Source organism: Oryctolagus cuniculus, chromosome 10 (assembly GCF_964237555.1).
Source record: "Oryctolagus cuniculus chromosome 10, mOryCun1.1, whole genome shotgun sequence".
Classification (NCBI taxonomy): Eukaryota; Metazoa; Chordata; class Mammalia; order Lagomorpha; family Leporidae; genus Oryctolagus; species Oryctolagus cuniculus.
The window spans coordinates 100,546,588-100,565,464 of record NC_091441.1 but is presented as its reverse complement, the minus strand read 5'-3'; the positions used below and the strand labels follow the sequence as shown (position 1 = coordinate 100,565,464).

The 18,877-nt window shown below is 59.1% G+C and overlaps 2 protein-coding genes across 5 annotated transcripts in view; both read right to left on the bottom strand.

Moving 5' to 3' along the window:
• SHISA5 (shisa family member 5) overlaps positions 1 to 1,996 on the bottom strand; it is a 28,650-nt gene extending 26,654 nt beyond the window's left edge. Inside the window, exons 1-2 of one of the 2 annotated variants that reach the window (XM_002713345.5) lie at positions 1,794 to 1,996; positions 36 to 192 (exon numbers count right to left, since the gene is read on the bottom strand). In XM_002713345.5, the coding sequence (XP_002713391.1) occupies positions 36 to 192; positions 1,794 to 1,866 (230 nt within the window). In that variant the 5' untranslated portion in view covers positions 1,867 to 1,996. The remainder of the gene's footprint in view (positions 1 to 35; positions 193 to 1,793) is intronic. The other variant, XM_017343801.3, reaches the window with a different exon arrangement.
• Positions 1,997 to 12,682: 10,686 nt separating this feature from the next.
• The window catches only part of PFKFB4 (6-phosphofructo-2-kinase/fructose-2,6-biphosphatase 4), a 30,633-nt gene continuing 24,438 nt past the window's right edge, over positions 12,683 to 18,877 (bottom strand). For all 3 annotated transcript variants that reach the window (XM_008260608.4, XM_002713376.5, XM_051851655.2), the window contains 5 exons: positions 16,134 to 16,238; positions 14,719 to 14,848; positions 14,569 to 14,631; positions 13,871 to 13,935; positions 12,683 to 12,760 (listed from right to left, as the gene is read on the bottom strand). In XM_008260608.4, coding sequence (XP_008258830.1) covers positions 12,701 to 12,760; positions 13,871 to 13,935; positions 14,569 to 14,631; positions 14,719 to 14,848; positions 16,134 to 16,238 — 423 coding nt within the window. In that variant the 3' untranslated portion in view covers positions 12,683 to 12,700. The remainder of the gene's footprint in view (positions 12,761 to 13,870; positions 13,936 to 14,568; positions 14,632 to 14,718; positions 14,849 to 16,133; positions 16,239 to 18,877) is intronic.

The following is an 18,877-nucleotide window of genomic DNA, read 5'->3' as shown; positions in this document are numbered from 1 at the left end:
TGCGCACCCATCCTGGGACGCACAGGTGCACCCACCTGGTCTCAGGCCCAGCACATGCCTCCTCGTTCCACACCAACTTCTTGAGCACGTCCGAGCAGCAGTACTGGGCGTCGCAGGCGCCACAGCAGAAATCAGGACAGAAGTCGGGGGCCGGGGTTCCTCCACGGGACGCCACGCACACTTCTCCGCAAGCTGTAGCAGACAAACACACCGCTGCTGCAGCACCACCTGCTCGGGGCTGCCGGGGCCTCTCCCCTGGGCCCCGCCCCCGCCGGCGGCTGGCCTCATGATGGGACAGCGAACTCGCCCAGGTTGAGTCTCACTGGGCCACTCTCAGCTCTTGGACATTCCCTGTCCTTAAGGGTCAAGCCTAGCAGGGCCTAACTTCAAAGACCTTGAAGGCCACTCCACTGTCCACACTCCCCCCCACCCCCCAACTCCACTCATCCCTCAAGGCCTCACTGCAGGCAGCCTGCTGCAGAAGCTGCCAAGCCCAGCGACGCCAGTAACATAACCAGCGGGGACCAGGCAGCGGAGGGTCCTCCCCATCACTCAGCCCCTGCTGGACACAACAAAGGGGCTCAGCCCTCACAACGCACGCCCAGTCCATCACAGCCACCACGCAAGAGCCCACAAGCACTGAGCCCCGGGTGCCCAGGACAGCAGGGCCTGGGGCATCCGCTGAAGCCGCCATAGCTGGGATCCAGGCACACGGGCTCGATGCTCCATGGGCAAGATCACGGCGGGGGAACCCGGCTGACAGCAACGTGGGAGGATGACCCAGGGCTTTGGGTGGCCACAGGGTCTGCAGCCAAACGCCTCGGGCGTCCTCGGCTCCATCAGCAGAGACCCACTGCCCACAAGCAGGAGAGGACACCCTGAGGCTGCCAGCAGCACCAGGCTCAGACAGAGACCCTGAATGAGCTCCTTGAGAGGAGATAACTGGGGGAGGGGAGGCTGCACTCGGTTCTCGGCGGCTCCAGGCAGAGCTCTGCTCTGGGCAAGGCTGTGAGGCAGGGCCGGCCCGGCCTGCCCCCACCTGAGGCCAAGGAGGCCCAGGTGAGCCCGCCTCCAGCGGCCTCTTCCCAAGAACAGCCACAGCTGAGGGGCCTGAGCCAGAGGCTGGCCGGGGTCAGGCGGCACCCGTGCTCCCGGGTCCCCGGGTCCCCAGACACTCTGGCGTGGCTCTCAAACCACATCAGAGCAGGGCCTCCCACGGGCTCACTCGGGTGCACTGATTGTGGGTGCAGAGCTCCCCCTTCTCAGTCCCCCAGCCTCCTCCCAACCCCCAGAAAATGAAGTCTTCTCCGGGAAGCCACCCATGCCCGAGGGGACTTTTCCAAGAGCCGGGCCCAACTGCTACCCCTGAAAGGCCCCCAGGCTGTCCTCCCAAGTCTGTGAATCACCAACTCACGCTCGCAGTTGGGGGGGGGGGGGGGCGGCTCTGCGATGGGGGCTGGAGGCTGAGAGGGGACGGGAACGGCGACGGACACATAGTTCCAAAGCCCGGCAGAGGATCGCGCCCCAGCCTCTGAGACCCAATGCCTGCAGGTCCCGAGGCAGGCAGCCCCCTCCCCATCGTTCCTGGACGGAACAAAGGTGGCAGCTGCCCGAGCTCCGGACAGTGCCGGGTCAAATCGGGGTGTTGGGCATCTCACGGGCTCCGCCGACGGCCCCCAGGGCAGCAATGAGTCGGAGAGTGCTTGGCACGCCCGGGAGGCAGCGAAGAGGTGGTGTCCGCCCCCGGCCCAGGGCAAGACGGGCGCCCCCTCCCGCCCCCAAGCCAGGCTCACCTCCCGGAGGCGGCAGCAGCATGGACAGCAGCAGCAGCAGCAGCGTCCGAGGCGCGGGGGTCCGCGGGGCCATGGCTGATGGTGGGCGCACGGACTGGCGCACGGACGCAAGCTCCGGGTCGAGGAGCTGCCGCAGCCTGGGCGACCGCGCGGCCGCCCGCTTCCTCGCCCCGCCCCGGCCGGTTCCCGGAACCCCCGCCCGGGAGGGGGAGGGGTCGAGGGGAGCGGACGCCCCTCCCAGCCCCGCCAGCCCCACGCCCGGGTCTGCTTCGAAACTTGGGACCCGTTTCCGGGACGCGCCCAAGTCGCCTTCTGCTCCGCGGAGCCTTCTGGGGGCACCCCCAGTCCCCAAACTTCGGGCTCGGAGCCCCGACGGGGACCCCGCAGGCACCTACATCCTAACACTGGAGCGCCTGCTGTCTGCGGAGGCCGCCGCCCCGCCCTCCAGGAGGGCCACCTGGAGCCCAGGTGCGCCGGGCGCGCCTTGCGCGCCAGCAGTGCCTGCGCAGTCTTTGCTGCTGGAGGCCCAGTCCTGAGACTCTGCAGGACCCCCGCTGAAGAGGCCACCCGTGTGGCCGGGGCGACCTGTCCATGCTCTTGGTGATCCGGCCCCAGGGCAGCAGGCTCACCCGGCTGATAGCACCTGGACGGACGGTGCAGCGGGTAGCTCCCAGAGCACCACACTCCTATGCACGATTTCACATTTGTTTTGCGCCAAAACAAGTTTTTTTAAACAAGATTATTATTTTTTTATTTTAAAGGGAGAGCATCGGAGAGGGAGACAGATCTTGCATCCCCTGGCTCATTCCTCAAAAGGCTACAACAGCCAGGGTTGGGCCAGGAGCCAGGAAAGGAACTCCACCCAGGTCTCCCACGTGTGTGGCTGGGGCCCGAGCACTTGGGCCATCTTCTACTGCTTTCCCAGGCACATTAGCAGTGAGCTGGAGAGGAAGTGGAGCAGCCCAGACTTGGACCAGTGCCCATGTGGCATGCTGGTGTCCTGGGTGGCGACTTAATGTGCTGTACTGGCCCTTTTTAAAGCCCCCTTGTACTAGGCCAGCTCCTGGCCCAGGGCTGACCACTGCCACTGTCCCCACTGTGAAGCAAGGATGCGGCTGCTTCTGTTCATGCCCAGGGGTCCTGACCTGCGCCCACCTTGCACCCCGTACTATCAGTGCAGCATACTCCAGGCCCCCGAGTCTGCGTGTACCCTCCTGCACCATGTGCCTGGGCCCATTTCTAGTGGGGGGGATGGGGCATCCTGTGGACAAAGCGCCATATCTGTGGGACACCCTGGGGTAAGTGTGGATTCTATCCTGCATCAGCCACAGACTTGGTCTCTTGTCCCGTGGTGTTCCAGTCCACCCTGTCTCCCGCCCACAGGGGATTACAGAAACGAGGTGGGAGGTGGGAGGCCCGTAGAGGAGGGGGCTGCCCTCCTGCCTTGGCCCTGTCGGCCCAGGATTGACAAGGGCTCCCATGGTGCTTGGCCTAGGGAGCTCCCCACCCCACCCACAGCCCTGGGAGCAGCATTTCCAAGCTGCCTGCTGCTGGAACCTTTGTGTCCTATGCTGGTGGGAATCGGCGTGGGAACAAAGCAGCACCCGGCGATGCTCAGGCGGCCCAGTGCCGGATGGAGTGCTGACCTGTGTGGATTCAGCTGGTCAAGACCCTCCCTCAGCCCCCTGAGCCCCTTTCGTCCGTCTCAGAGGACAGACGTGCCACACGCACCCTTTCCCAGTCTGCTTTGTGCCAGAGCAGGGCTGTGGCTGGTGTGCGCCCTGGGGTCTGGTGGGGGTGCTGGTGACCAGCTGTGGGGGCTGCAGCTGCTGTGCCAGCAGTAGTGTGCCGTGGTGGCCTTGGGGCTTTGCCCTCCAGACCCAGTGGTGACTCAGGGCTGCACAGGCACTGGTTCACAAACTGGGCTTCTGATATGGTTGGTGGGATCTGTGGCTTCCGCCTGACAGAGCAGTTCGAACCAGGAATGGCAGCAGGTGTCCAGGGAAGTGGGGGTGTCAGGACTGGTCCCCTGCCTGGTTGGAGCTAAAGGCAGTGGGAGTCTGGCTCGCCTCTGGAGAAAGGGTGACAGAGCTCCTAGAGTCACCGCCAGTCATACGACATAATAAAAAATAAATATTTGGTCTGCAGTTCCTACCACGGGAGTTCCTAAAACCCTTCGAGTTGACTGTCTAGTGGGATGGCTTCCAGCAGGATGTGGGCTGGTCTCCAGGAGACCAGACTAGCATGAGGGGGTTGCAACTTTAAGCCCCATCCCCAGCCTCAGTAGTGGACCTGGCTAGAGCTCGATTCAATCATCAATAGCCAATGATTTGATTGATCTTGCCCTTGTTTGTGGTGCAACCTCCATAAACCCCTTGTTTAGGGGGCCAGTGCTGTGGCACAGTGGGCTAAGCTTGCACCTATGGCAGCGGCATATGGACCCTGGTTCATGTCCCAGCTGCTCCTCTTCTGATTTAGCTCTCCGCTATAGCCTGAGAAAGCAGTGGAAGATGGCCCGAGTGCTTGGGTCCCTTGCACCCACGTGGGAGACCTGGAAGAAGTTCCTGGCTTTTGACCGGCTCAGCTCCTGCCGTTTCAGCCATTAGGGGAGCGAACCAGCAGATGGAAGACTTTGCTCTGCCTCTCAAATATTTTTTTAAATAAAAACCCCTTGCTTGGGCATTGCGGCACAGTGGGTTAGGCTGCAATGGGGAACTCCCATAGCCCATGTCCAAGTTCCCTGTTTGAGTCCTGGCTACTCAACTTCTGATTCAGCTTCCTGCTGATACACACCCTGGGAGGCAGCAGGCGATGGCTCAAGTACCTGAGTCCTTGCCACACACGTGGGAGACCTAGTTCTGGGCTCTTGGCTTTGCCTTGACCCAGCCCTGCATGTTGTAGGCATTTGTGGAGTGAACCAGAGGATGGAAGCTCGCTCTTTCTCTGTCTTTTTTTTTTTTTTTTTTTTTTGTGACAGGCCGAGTGGACAGTGAGAGAGAGAGACAGAGAGAAAGGTCTTCCTTTGCCGTTGGTTCACCCTCCAATGGCCGCTGCGGCCGGCGTACCACTGGTCTCCCATGGGGTGCAGGGCCCAAGCACTTGGGCCATCCTCCACTGCACTCCCGGGCCACAGCAGAGAGCTGGCCTGGAAGAGGGACAACCGGGACTAGAACCCGGTGTGCCAGCGCTGCTAGGTGGAGGATTAGCCTAGTGAGCCACGGCGCCGGCTCTCTGTCATTCTTGATTGAACACGTAGTGCTCCGTGGGGGACTTGGGCTCTGAGCCCCTCCCCGGCAGCTAGTAGGTGACCCCACAGTTAGTTCCACAGCGAACAGGCTTTTGCTGGATTCTAGAACCCCCACAGCGGGGCAGCAGGTTTTACAAGATGTGGATGCGATGAAGAACAGCATAGAGGAAGCAGACTGGTTCAGACCAGGTTGTTCCTCTGTAAGGGTTAAAGCAGGGGGACGTCCTTATTATCCTGACTGGCAGACTGGAATTTCCTGTTTTCAAGGAAAAACAAAACTGCTCTGTTTTGGGATCCACTTGGTTTTGTGAAGTTTCAGCATGAGGAGGGACACTGAGCGTGACGACTCCATTTGGGTGCGAAGCAGCGGCCGCCGGGCTCTGGCTCACAGGCTGTTCCCGAACCGCATCCTCCATGCGCTCTACAAGAAAGCAGCCAATCTGGGGAAAATGTCTTCCTGAGTTCTGAGTCACTCTTCTGAGTCATCCCACCTGCCATCCGCAGCCAGCCAGAGTGTGGGTGGGTGGCCCCCAAAAGTTTGTGAAGTCCTGAGATGCCCTAAATTGGACTGGGGTGAGGGTGGGGTAGAAGGGAGGAGGGGGGTTGACCCCTAAGGAGCTACAGGCAGAAGAGAACTGAGGACCATCTGACCTTGAGTGTGGGTTAAGACCCTAGGGCCAACTCTGCCCGACTCCCTGGGTGCCCCCCCCACAATCCTGCTGGCAGCCCCAGCCGTCCCAGAGGCAGCAGTCCCTGCTTGTGGACAGCCCTCCTGTCCCAAAGCATTCTGCTCTCACGCACCGCACCGCCAGTGTAGACGCAATGTGAATAACTCGCACCTGCCTTCCACAGCATTTCATTATCAACTGCCCTGGTTTTTCAGACAGGACAAGGTTTTGGCGGGTGTTTTTTGCCAGCTACTACCCACTGTTGCTGCTGGTGGCTGCACAAACTTGCCCCAGGACCTGTCCATTCTTCTTGGCTGACATCTGTAATGGCCCAGAAAACCTTTTTATTTCTGAAATCTCTTGGCCCAAGAGTTTTGGGTTTACGCTCCTTGGAACTTTTTTTTTTTTCCAGAGGTTGTAGCAGCTCCAGCAGAGCAGAGCCAGGAGCTCAATCCGGGTCTCTCACGTGGGTGGTACAATCAGAATTACTTGAGCCACCACCTGCTGCCTCCCAGGTGCACATTAGCAGGAAGCTGGAACTGGAAGCAGAGTCTGGGCTGAAATTGCTGGAGGTGGGGGAGGGGTGGGAGGGCATGTTCCCAGCTGCATTTGTTCCAAGTTCTTGTGAGAGATGAATTCAAAGCAAAGCTGTAGACCAAGTGCAAGAAGGGAGCAGGATTTATTAAAGGGGCAGAGAGAGAACACAACCGGAGGTGAAGACGGCAACCCCCAGAGGGAGACTCTTGCCCACCCGGCTTCCATCGCTCCTTTGTTGGGTGGGGGTGGTGCCCTGGTTGAATCTACAAATGGGGTGGGGTTTGATGACCTCCAGCAGGGTCTCATGGCATCTCCACGTGGAGCTCAACACGCACGCATTCATCATGGCGTCCTGTATGTGGTGCGGTAGTCTCAGGTGCATCATGGCAAAGTGAGTGCCAAATCACCAAGGAAGGGGGTGGGATTTTAGCAGAACAAGGGTAAGGAAGGAGACAGCTGCAGCCTCTTAGCTCCATTGTTCGCTAGCTCCCTACCTCGCCCAGATCAAAACCAGGCCCTTCATAGAGGATGCTGGGATGCAGGCACTCCACGCAGTGCCCAGCTGCTTGGCCAAATGCCTGCTCCCCTGCTCCGTAGTCGCTTTATGCACATATGTTAAGATTTATTTATTTGAGAGATCGGCACGGTGGCGTAGCAGGTAAAAGCCACTACCTGAAGTGCCGGCATCCCATTTAGGCGCCAGTCGAGTCCTAGCTGCTCCACTTCTGATCCAGCTCTCTGCTCTGTCCTGGAAAAGCCGTAGAAGATGGCCCAAGTCCTTGGGCCCCTGCACCCGCGTGGGAGACCCAGAACAATCTCCTGGCTTCGGATCAGCGTAGCTCTGGCCTTTGCGGCTAACTGGAGAGTGAACCAGCGGAAGGAAGACCTCTAACTCTGCCCTTCAAAAGAAAAACGGGAAAACAGAGAGAGAGCGAGCGAGCGAGTGAGCGAGCTGGGCAAGGCTAAAGCCAAGAGCTTCTTCGAAGTCTCCAACATGGGTGCAAGGGCCCAACCACTTGGCCGTCTTCCACTGTTCTCCTAGGTACATTAATTGGAAGTGGAGCAGCTGGGACTCGAATGGGCGCCCATATGGGATGCCGGCATCACAGGCAGAGGTTTTACCTGCTACACCCACCACAGCGCCAGCCCCAGGTGGTTGCTTTTAATAGCACCAAACAACTTCAAGAGAATGACACCTGTCAAGGCACAAAAAGAAAACTTTCAGCCCTGCTAAGCAACGAGGCTGAGATAGTCCGTTAGCAGGTCCAAGGGCTGTGTGTATTCCAGATGAAAACGTTCTAGAACATCACCAGCATTGGTTAGACAAGTCGCTACCTGACTCCACGACTGGTGCAGATGCCCAGTGTGCAACAAGCCATCAAGGGCACCGGGGAAGGGTGCAGCTGCTGCTCAGCTCCCAGATTCCCCGAGGGATTAAGGCAGTGACCACTGGGGCCAGCATCATGGCACAGCAGGTTAAGCTGCCGCTTGCAATGAAGCACCGGTACCAGTCCCAGAGGCCTCTGCCACACAGCAGCTGGAGCCTACAACAAAACCTGGCAAAGGACCCCATCCCAGCGTCCTGCCTCTCACCGTGGGGAGTCGGATGTATGAACAGTGGGTGAGATCCCTGATGGGGTGAGAAAGGTGCAAGGGCCGCCTGTGGCTTCATCGGGAAGGGTGAGGGAGGCCAGGGTTCCTGCCTCCTGGTCGGTTATTGTCCACCACCGCATACACCATTCGGAAGGGTAAACTTCACCCCACCCCATTAGAGTACACCCTTCTGTCTTAGAAACACCGACTTCACATGCCCAGGTGCTAGCCTGGAGCTCAGAACTCAACCAAGACCTCCCATATAGACGTCAGAGAGGCAGCTACTTATATCATCAACTCCCGCTTCATAGTGTGCACCCTAATAAGGGACATAAAACCCAAGCCCCTAGTACACTAACATGCTGTGAGATATAACACATACCAGAATGCCAAGAACTTACCAACACACCATCTGAGGAAGCAGCAACTAAAGACAACAAGCAAAGGCACTGCCTGTTAAAGAATAGACTGTGAGCTCAGAGGTATGCCTGTAACAGCAGCTCCTTCTTAGTCAGGGTGACTGTAGTCAGGTGACTGTTGGCAAGGGAGCAGCAGGCAGGACAGCCAGAGGCTGTCTGTCACAATATGGACTACAGTCCAAGAAGCACACCTGGAACTGCAGCATTTCCTCAGTTAGGGTGACTCGTCTGCGGTCCCAGAGTTCTCCCAGCAAGGTGATTCGCAACTCTGGGCGGGGCTGGGGGGGTATATCTGCCCTTCAGTTTAGGGGACTGCACCAAAAACCCTCGGGCACCCTCCACACACTGCATGGCATGTGGGAGTCACAGTTGGCAGGATGCTGGGCCCCTCAAGTGTGTTTGTGGGGGGTTTGGTTTTATTAAAATTTTTTTTTTAGAAAGATTGTGCTTTTCTTTTTTTTTCTTTTATTTTTTGACAGGCAGAGTGGACAGTGAGAGAGAGAGACAGAGAGGAAGGTCTTCCTTTGCCGTTGGTTCACCCTCCAATGGCCGCCGCGGCCGGCGCACCGGGCTGATCCGATGGCAGGAGCCAGGAGCCAGGTGCTTTTCCTGGTCTCCCATGGGGTGCAGGGCCCAAGCACCTGGGCCATCCTCCACTGCACTCCCTGGCCACAGCAGAGAGCTGGCCTGGAAGAGGGGCAACCGGGACTAGAACCCGGTGTGCCGGCGCCGCTAGGCGGAGGATTAGCCTAGTGAGCCGCGGCGCCGGCCTTTGTTAAATTTTTTTTTAAAGATTTGTTTATTTATTTGAAACATAAAATTACAGAGAGGCAGAGGCATACAGAGAGAGAGAGGTCTTCCATTTGTTGGTTCACTCCCCAGATGGCCACAATGGCTGAAGCTGGGCCTATCCAAAGCTAGGAGCCAGGAGCATCTTCCGGGTCTCCCACACAGGTGCAGGAGCCCAAGGACTTGGGCCATCTTCTGCTGCTTTCCCAGGCACATTTGTAGGGAGCTGGATCAGAAGTGGAGTAGCTGGGACCCAAACTGGCATCCATATGGAATGCTGGCATGCAGGCGGCAGCCTCACCCGCTATGCCACAGTGCTGGCCCCTCCAGTGTGTTTTTGATTCTGTAGCAGCCAGAGGCCTCCTTTAAGATGTTTATCAGGGGCCAGCATTGTGACATAGCGGATTAGGCCACTGCCTACAACACCAGCATCCCCTATGTGTGCTGGGTCATGAGTCCTGCCTGCTCCACTTCTGATCCAGCTCCCTGCGAATGTGCCTGGGAAAGCAGCAAAACATGGCCTAAGTCCTTGGGCCCCCACAGCCACGTGGGAGACCCGGAAGAAGCTCTTGGCTCCTGGCTTTGGATTGGCACAGCTCCAGCCATTGCAGCCATTTGGAGAGTGAACCAGCGAGTTGAAGACCTCTCTGTCTCCCCCTCTGTGATTCTACCTCTCAAATAAATAAATAAAATCTTAAAAAAAATCAGAACTTTCAAAGAAAGGGCTGAGGAGTCTCAGAGCTCTCCCTGCTGCCCGTGCTCCAAGACGGGTGAGGACCCCTGACCCCCTGGCTGTCCCCCAGGCTGACCCACTCCCTAGGAGCAGAGTCCCAGCTGCCACGGACCTCAATCCTGCACATCTCCCTCTCCCTCTGGCCCCTGGGGTGGCCCAGCTGGGCAAGGTAGCACATGGCCGTCGGCCTCCCCAAACCACCAAAGAAGCAGCCTGGCCACAGCCACCCTCTGCCCTGACCACTGCGAGAGGCAGAGATGGGCACCCAGCCATGCCCAGCCCCGATCCGGCCACAGAGAAGCACCCACGACCCCCCTCCTGTAGCCAGCCCAGGGCAGGAAGTATGGACGTCCAACAACACTCGGAGGCAGGGGAAAGGGAAGACCCTGCCACTCTCTTCCCCAAAGGCCTCAGATCCAGCCAGCAGGCCGCAGCCCCGGCCCTCGCAGCCCTCGTCCCGCCCAGCCCCGGGTTCCCTCCCCCAAGGACGCCCACACTTGAGACCCCTGCTTCCGGGTATCTCGGGCTCTCCCTCCCAGGACTTTGCTCCGGATGCCCATCCTATGCTCACACATCTGCCTCCCCACAGCGCCCAGGGCAGCCCAGGTGCCAGGCCCAGTGCAGCCCACATCCTCTCCAGTGAGGGAGCCCAGAGGTGGGAGCTGAACCCAGGATCCTAACTCACAACCATGAGAAAGACCACAACACAGGTGTCTACAGAGCTGGCAGAAAGAACACCTCACCACTGGGCTACACAATATGATCTCAGTGGGGCCTGTGTTGTGGTGAAGCGGATAAAGCTGCCACCTGCAGCACTGGCATCCCCTATGTCACTGGTTCAAGTCCCAGCTGCTCCACTTCTGATCTGGCTCCCTGCTAATGGCCTGGTAGAGCAGCAGAAGATGGGCCAAGTGCTTTGGCCGCTGCACGCACATGGGAGACCTGGATGAAGTTCCTGGTTCCTGGCTTCGGTATCTGGGGAGTGAGCCAGCAGATGGAAGATCTCGCTCTGTGTCTCTCCCTCTCTCTCTCTGTAACTCTTTCAAATAAATAAATCTTTTCTTAAAAAAAATACAATCTAAGTTAATATTTTTTTAAAAAAGTATTTATTGCAAAGAATGCTGGACACAGTGTGGTGTGCGGCTGAGACCCGTGCGCTCTGGGGAAGCAGAACGCCGTCATTCAGGTGCCTCAATCGTCACAGCCAAACCCAGCAGCCCACCAGGCCTGGCGCCGCCCACACAGAGGCCACACAGGGCCAAAGCTGGGGAGGGGGCTGCACCCTTGTCCTGACCCCAGACCTCCCTCTGCCCTGTCCCAGCCCTGGTAACGCAGGAGTCCAGCAGCGCCTGCCTTCCCTCTGCACACACGGGGCCTCGGTGGGCTCGCCTCAGGGGACACCCACGTGGGTACCCCCTGCTGCTGACCGAAGGGACCCGTTATGGAGTGTGTCCAAGTGACCAAAGTCCCAGAACTTCGAGGGACACAGAGCTGAGGTCCCGCTTTCATGTCCCAGAGGCAGCAGTGGGGCCTTGGGCCCGGCCTGAGGGCAGGGGGCTCCGACAGGAGACAGTCCCACAGGGGGCTCCCACCCAGCCACGCAACAGACTTTGCTCCACCTGCAGCCCTCATAGCTGCTGTCACCTCCACAGAGGCGACCGCCAGGCGGGGCCAAGGACGCTGACTTCTCGGGGAGGTGGCACCTGCAGAGAGCTCTGGGGCCAGGCTCTGTGTACAAAGCCAGCCTGGCCTCACCGCGGCCCACCAGTGGGGAGAGCAGAGCCCCTGGCTTCAAATCCACACACTTTCTGGCCCAGGCCCTTAACAGCCAGCCAGTCTGGTTGCCAGCTATCAAATGGGCACAGGCCCCGGGGCCTGGACCCAGAGGCACCACAGAGGCCAGACTTGCCAAGGCCATTGTCACCAGGCGCACGGCACCCAAGTGAACAACTGTGACGGGACTGGGAAAACGCTCCCTCCATGCGGGCTGCCTCCGTTCCTGTCCTCTCCGCTGCCTCAGCCCCTTAGGGAGAGGTGGACAAAGCCCAGGGCAGGTCTTACAGACCACAGCAGGCTCCCCGACCCAGCTGCACACATTCCCGCGTGCACACAGGTGGCCGCAGGTGGGAGGCCGCCTCCCCCCGGATGCCCATGTGCACAGCCGGGAAGGGGAGATGGGGCGGCCTCTCCCTTGAGCACTTGGGTGTGGGTACCATGAAGGGAATGCGTACAACTGCCCCATCTCACCGTGAGCGGCGGGGAGGGGCGGCCAGGGCCACCAGTACATGCACAGGGAAGGGGTGACCTGTGGCCTCCTCCCACAGGTTTTTGTCATCACAGCATGCAGGAGCCAGCACACTGCTTCCATGAGCGCCCACACATGTGAGCGACATGGACACTGGGGCCTGGCCATGCTGCCCCAGAGGCTCTGCCTTGGCTGCCACCCTGCAGCTCCCAGGGGGCCGTCCCTCTCTCGCACCTGCAGCAGCGGCAGCTCGGGGTCCCGTGATGACCTCTGGCACAGGAAGTGGCCATACGGAGGACAGCAGAGACCCAGCCAGGCCACCAGCGCCACTCCAGGCCGCCAGGCCACAGCAGCGACTTCCCGGCGAGCACTTTCTGTTTCACATTTGAGGGTTTCACAAGTCACAAAGCCACACGGTGAACAACGACAGCTAGGGGCTGTGACCGAGGGCCGGCGCAGGCCCGCCAGCCCAGCCTGCACACACGCAGAGCGGCAGGTCGGTGCCCGGCCTGCTGTGTCGCTGTCAACAAGGAGGCAGGCTGGTGGGGGCTCTGGGGGCCACCAGCCATGCCTGGTTTCGAGAATGTTCCTGCACGGTGTCACACAGACTGAGGGCGTCTGGAATGCTCGTGTGCAGAGATCCACGCCTGCCCAGGGGTCACAGCAGACAAGGCCGTCACTGGTGAGCGGGAACTGTGACGAGGGCTTCCTCCGGAGGCCTCGAGATGTCCACATTCTGCACAACAATAAAGACAGACAGCGCTGACCCTCAGGGTACAGGGTCAAGACCTTGCACAGGGGTCGGCACTGTGACATAGTGGGTGGGCTAAGCCTCCACCTGCAGTGCCAGCATCCCATATGAGCACCGGTTCACGTCCTGGCTGCTCCACTTCCAGTCCAGCTCTCTGCTATGGCCTGGGGAAACAGTGGAGGATGGCCCAAGTCCTTGGGCCCCTGCACCCACGTGGGAGACCCAGAGGAAGCTCCTGGCTCCTGGCTTTGGATTGGCTCAGCCCTGGCTGTTGTAGCCGTTTAGGGAGTGAACCAGTGGATGGAAGATCTCTCTCCCTCTCTCTATTTGTAACTCTACCTCTTAAATAAATAAATGATCTTAAAAAAAAAAAAAAAAAAAAAAAAACTTGGACAACAGGACAAAGGCAGGGTGTGTGTCCCGGCCAGGGCTCCCCCAGCACGGGAGGGCCGGGCTTAGGCTTGCACCCTCAGCAGCAGGGGCAGCGAAGGGGCTCAGCTCCCAGGGGTCTCCTCCCTGGCTCTAGGCGTCAGGGGACGGTGTTGGCTGTAGCCCATCGTGGAGGGCACCAGGTATGACTGCGCCCCAGGAGCCTTCTCGGAGCAGTGGCCTCTGGGAACCGGGGCTCTCGTGGGAGGCCCTGCCTTGCCCTGTGGAACAGTCACCACAAGGGCACTGAGAGGACGGCTCTTCTGGAAGATGGTGGCTGCCCAGTGCAGGGCCCTAACGCACGGTCCTGTCCTAGTCCTTAAAGCTGCCCGGGTCAGAAAAGGTGTTCAAGAGGCCTAGAGCCGGGAGGCCAGGGAAGGAGCCCTGCCCGCCCCTGCAGCCTCCAGCCATTCGCAGCCTCGTGGGCCCAGACCGCTGGGCTGGGGCTGCTGTGCAGCCAGCCACACCCAAGCTCAGGTGCTTCCTGGGCTGCCGGCCCAGGGGACTTCCCCACCCCCGGGGCACCTGACTTTGGGAAGCACCTGACCCAGCCCACACCAGGGGCCACAGCTCCCTCTGGCAGTGCCCCTGCCGGGCCTGGCCCCACAGACACGGTGTGTGGGTACCCCAGGAACCCGCCCAGCACCCCAGCAGTGACCCTGCTACCTGAGGCCTGTCCCGGTGCGTGTTCACAGCCGCCACATTCAGGAATATGGACTCCACTTTACAGCCTGCCAAAGGGGACAGGCGGGTGAGCTTCTCACGAGGGGCTGGGCGTCACTGGATGGAGTCCTTCCCCCGCCCCCACGGCCAGCTCTGTGAAGCCCCATGCAAGGATGTATCCTCCGGAGGCCCCCAGGCAGCTCCTCACCCCGCGGCCATGAGCGGCTGCAGCAGCCACAAGCCGGCAGGGGCCACTCCCAATTGTCGGGACCCCAGTGCCCCACACCCCACTGGGCCACACAAGGCTCTGTGCAATGGGACACCCGGTGGGTCCATTGGCTGCCACGGAGCTTCGGTCCCTCTCCCCAGAGCACCTGTGATGCAGGGGAGGGCTGACCCAGGGGGTCTCGGGCGGGCAGCAACATCCGGAATGTTCTACAATCCCGGCCCTGTTGAGTGCTGCATGGGTTTTGGGGAGAAGCCCTTCTCCCAGGTGGGCCATGGTCAAGGAAGGATGCTGGGGAGGTTCCCTGAGCCACAGCTGTGTTGACGACACACCTGCAAATTGGGAAGGTGTGTGTGTGTGTGTGTATGTGTGTGTCGGGGGGTGGATTCTTTATGGGATTTTCAGAAAATAACAAGATCCCACAAAGAGCCAAGGCCATGGCAATGGAAGGCCAGAGTGCGGGAGGTTTCCTTACCATAAGCCACGGGGGTCAGCTTCAGGACTGTGTGCAGCGGGCATTTGAGGTAGGGCAGCTGTTCTGTGGACACAGAGGGGGAGGCTGGCATGCCAGGGGTGCTCGGTGACAGTCCCTCCCCCCAGCCCTGCCCCAGGGCCAGGCCTGCACCTGCCGCCTTGTCCAGGAAGTAGGCCAGGAGGCAGCGCATCACGGCCTGGTGGCAGATGACCAACACGTTCTCCTGCCGCTCCAGCTCCATGATGACAGGCTCCAGTCGCTGCACCAGGTCCTCATAGGACTGCAAGGGCAAGCAGGGGGCGGTCCCTCAGGCCTGGCTGCCGGGGTGGGGAGGAAGGCCACCGTCCCGCTCCTGGCCCCCTCCCCATTCTGGCAGGCTAAGCACAGGGTGGGCAGCTGCTCCAACAGGACTGCAGCAGTGAGACACCAGGCTGAAGCAGGAAGCTGCGGGTGTGTGGTGGGGGAGCCTGAGGCCTTGGCCGGAGCTCTGGGGATTTCAACCCCTGCACACAGCCAGGTCCTCAGGCGCTCAGGCTGAGTCTGCCCGATTCCTGCCTGCTCTGGCTGTAAAGCGAGGCCTGCAGGGACTGCTGGCCCTGGTGGCGCCGGGGAAAGCCCAGATCAGGTCTTTCGGAAACCGTCACTTTCTGACCTGTGTTCTCCCTGCGTTCTCAAGCTAGAGCACCCAGCTGCCGGCTCTCCGCTATCTGGGCTGGTCTCAGCTCCGGTGCAGGCAACAGTGCCACCCAGAGCTACATGATCCCCCGGATGGGCCGGTGTGGGGGCTGTGAGCCCGGCGTCTGGGTGGGGGTGCTTCCAGGTCTGTGTATGTGTGTGTATGAGTGCACACACGTGCACCTTGGGGGCATTTTAATATGGCCACTCCCCAGAGCACGTGGGAGAAGGCAGAGATGCAGGGTCAAAGGTGACCAAAGTGTTTGACCTGGGGCCTGGGCTGAGCAGGGAGCCTGCGCAAGGGTAGGTGACAAGGGCAGACTGCATGTGGGTGCCACGGGCCCTCTGCGGAAGGTCCCCTTGGGTCTGGAACCAGAGGTGGGGTCAGTGCCTGGAGCGGCAGGGAGGACGGGGTCGCCCTATGATGGGGGACGCGTCCAGGAGGACGGGGCTCAGAGACCTGGGTCTCATGCTGGCAGGGCGCCCTGACTCCTAGGGTGCCCTAGAAAGCGCCGACAGCTCCCTGTGAAGGGGCTAGCCTGCGGACGCAGGGGAACAGAAACTACCCACGGGATCCCTGGAGAGCTGGACCCCACGAGCCAGACTCGGCTCAGGCCCTGCCCTTCCTAACCCTCCACCGTGGGAAGGGGACGAGCAGCAGGATCAGCTGGGTGCGCGCCAGGTGCCTGCCCTGTGCATCACGTCCTCCCTCCACCCAGGGAGGGGGCAGAGGCCTGGGCCGCACAGCTGGGCAGCAGAGGGGGAGCACGCCCCCAGCAGGCCCTGCCGAGGCCAGGCCCCCTCCGCTGCCCACACAGCCCCTGCAGGGCCCCCACAGACCCACAGCCACAGGGCACACTCGCAGGCAGGCAGCCCCCGGTCCCACCTACCTCCCCCTTGGGGTACCGGTACCGGTACTTGTCCTGGTCCCGCAGGGCGAACTCCAGTGGATAATGATCTTGAATTTCCTCGTAGGTCATCTCCTCACAGACGCCCTAGGGGACACACTCGGTCATCACAGCTCTGGTGCCAGGCACGGAGGCCGGCCTCGTTCAGGGCAGCAGCAAGTGGAGACCAGGCTTATGGGGCATTTCCTGGGTGATGCCTGGAGCTTAGAAACCAGGAGGAGAGCAGGCCCTGGAGCACACTGAGCCCTGGGCAGCCCCGTGTTTGTAAAAGCAAGTTCAACAGTCCGTGCCCCCACAGGACTTTCTTCCTGTGCTGGGGAAACCCTGTTTCTGAGTACAGACAATTGTGTAAAGTATACAGCAGGACATCACTGTGCCATTTGGGACACACGTACACACACACACACACACACGCACACTCACGGCACCTTCTACAGATGCCACTACAAGGACAGAGAAGACTACTTAACACTCGCACTGGGCACTAAAGGCCCAGGGAGGCCCAAAGCAAGCGGAGCTGGAACGTCATGAGCCACGACCACCCCGCCCCACAGCACGGCCTGAGCAGCGTCCCACACCGCTCCCCTTGGCCTCCGAGTTCATTCCTCTGCCAAGGAGCCCAGGAATGCCTGAACTTATGAATTCAGGCCAAGACACGCACAGGGCAGCCACACCCAGGGAGGGAGACAGGATAACGCCCTCAGCCTTTGTCCCAGGCTTTTCCTACAAGGCCTTAGGGGCAAAACTGTCTAAGAAAGACAAAGATGCAAAGTTACAGCTGTGAGTGCCACCAGGGGCGGGCACTGGGGCACTGTGGGTTAGGCTGCTGCTTGGGACGCCCACATCCTGCATCAGAGTGCGGGCCAGGTCCTGCCTGCTCGGCTTCTGATCCAGCTTCCTGCTAATGTGCCCAGGAAGCACACACATGTATATATGTGCTATATGTGTGTGTGTGTGCCCCCCTCCCCCTCCCTCTTCCTCTCCCTCTCCAACATATGTATATATACATGTGTGTGAGTATGTGTGTATATATATGTACATATGAATATATATATATATGATTCTTTGAAAAGCTCCATAAATACAAACCTATTTTAGCTAGACTGACTGAGGGGAGAAAAAGCCCCCAATAAAAAGAGGAGGCAGTACTGCCAGCCTTCCAGAAACAAGGCAGATTGCCAGGGCCTACCACTACAGACAGCTACATTCCAACAAGCTAAATAACCTAGGGGAAAGGGGAAAATTCCTAGGAAGGCAGCCACTACCTGCTGCGGGTTGAACTGTGTCCCCCAGGGAGGTACACTGAAGACCTACTCCCCGGGAGCTGCGAATGCCAACTGGAGGCTGCGGTAGAGACGCGGGAAGGAAACGCGACCCGGCAAAGGCCCCAGAGGAGGTGAAGAGCGTGGCGGGATGGCAGAGAAAGCTCCTGGTGTCTGAGCAAACACGGCTATCCTCGTGAGCGGAGGGCTCACAGCAGCACCAGCGAACTAGAGGCGCTTCTGCCAGGCCTCACTGTCTACCTTCCAAATCACAGCAGACAGCGTCTACTCAGAAAAACTGAAATAAAAACTGTAGGATACTGAAAACACGATCAGGCGATATTAACAGAATAAATGTGCGTCGTTTTAGATCCCTCAGTGAAAACCGCTCTTAGGTTAGGCTAAACAAACAAAAAAAAAAAACAAAACAAAAAATACTCCTTTCACATAAAGAAAGTAACAAAAGAATAGACACTTAGCCTAGCAGCTAAGCGGCTTATATTCTGGGCAGGTTCTGTGCACAGCAGGTTAAGCCACCACCTGTGATGCCAGCATCTTACGTCAGAATGCTGGTTCGGGTCCCGGCTGCTCTGCTTCTGATCCAACTCCCTGCTGGTGCCCCTAAGAGGACAGCAGAGGACGGCCCGGGGGGTTGGGCCCCACATCCATGTAAGAGACCTGGGTAGAGTTCCAGGCTCCTGGCCTTTGCCTGGCCCAGATCTGACCCTGTGGCCATCAGGAGTGTGAAAAAGCAGTTGGAAGATTTCTTTCTTAGTATCTCCCTCTAAGTCTGTCATTCTGCCTGTCAAATAAACAGTCAATCTTAAACAGACAAACAAGACAGTTGCATCACATAGCGGAGGACCTGGGTTCAATTCCCGGCTTTGGCACCAGCTCAGCCTTGACTGTTGGAGGCATCTGAGGAGTGAGCCAGCAGATAGGAGCCCTCTCTGTCTGTCTGTCTCTCTGACTCTTTTTATACCTATCTCTCAAATAAATAACTCCTCTTAAAAAAGAAAGAAAATGATACAAAAAGTTTAAAAATAAAAGGGAAGAAATAAAACAAAAGTGTGGATAAAAGGCAGAGAAGGCAAATCAAAATCACAGTGAGGTGCTACCTCACATCCAGTAGGGGCCACTATTAAAAAAACAAAACAAAACAAAACAAAACAAAAAACCAGAAAATAAGCCGGCACCGCGGCTCACTAGGCTAATCCTCTACCTGCGGTGCTGGCACACTGGGTTCTAGTCCCGGTTGGGGCGCCAGATTCTGTCCTGGTTCTCCTCTTCCAGGCCAGCTCTCTGCTATGGCCCGGGAAGGCAGTGGAGGATGGCCCAAGTGCTTGGGCCCTGCACCTGCATGGGAGAGCAGGAGAAGCACCTGGCTCCTGGCTTCAGATCGACGCAGCTCCAGCCATGGTGGCCATTTGGGGGGTGAACCAACGGGAGGAAGACCTTTCTCTG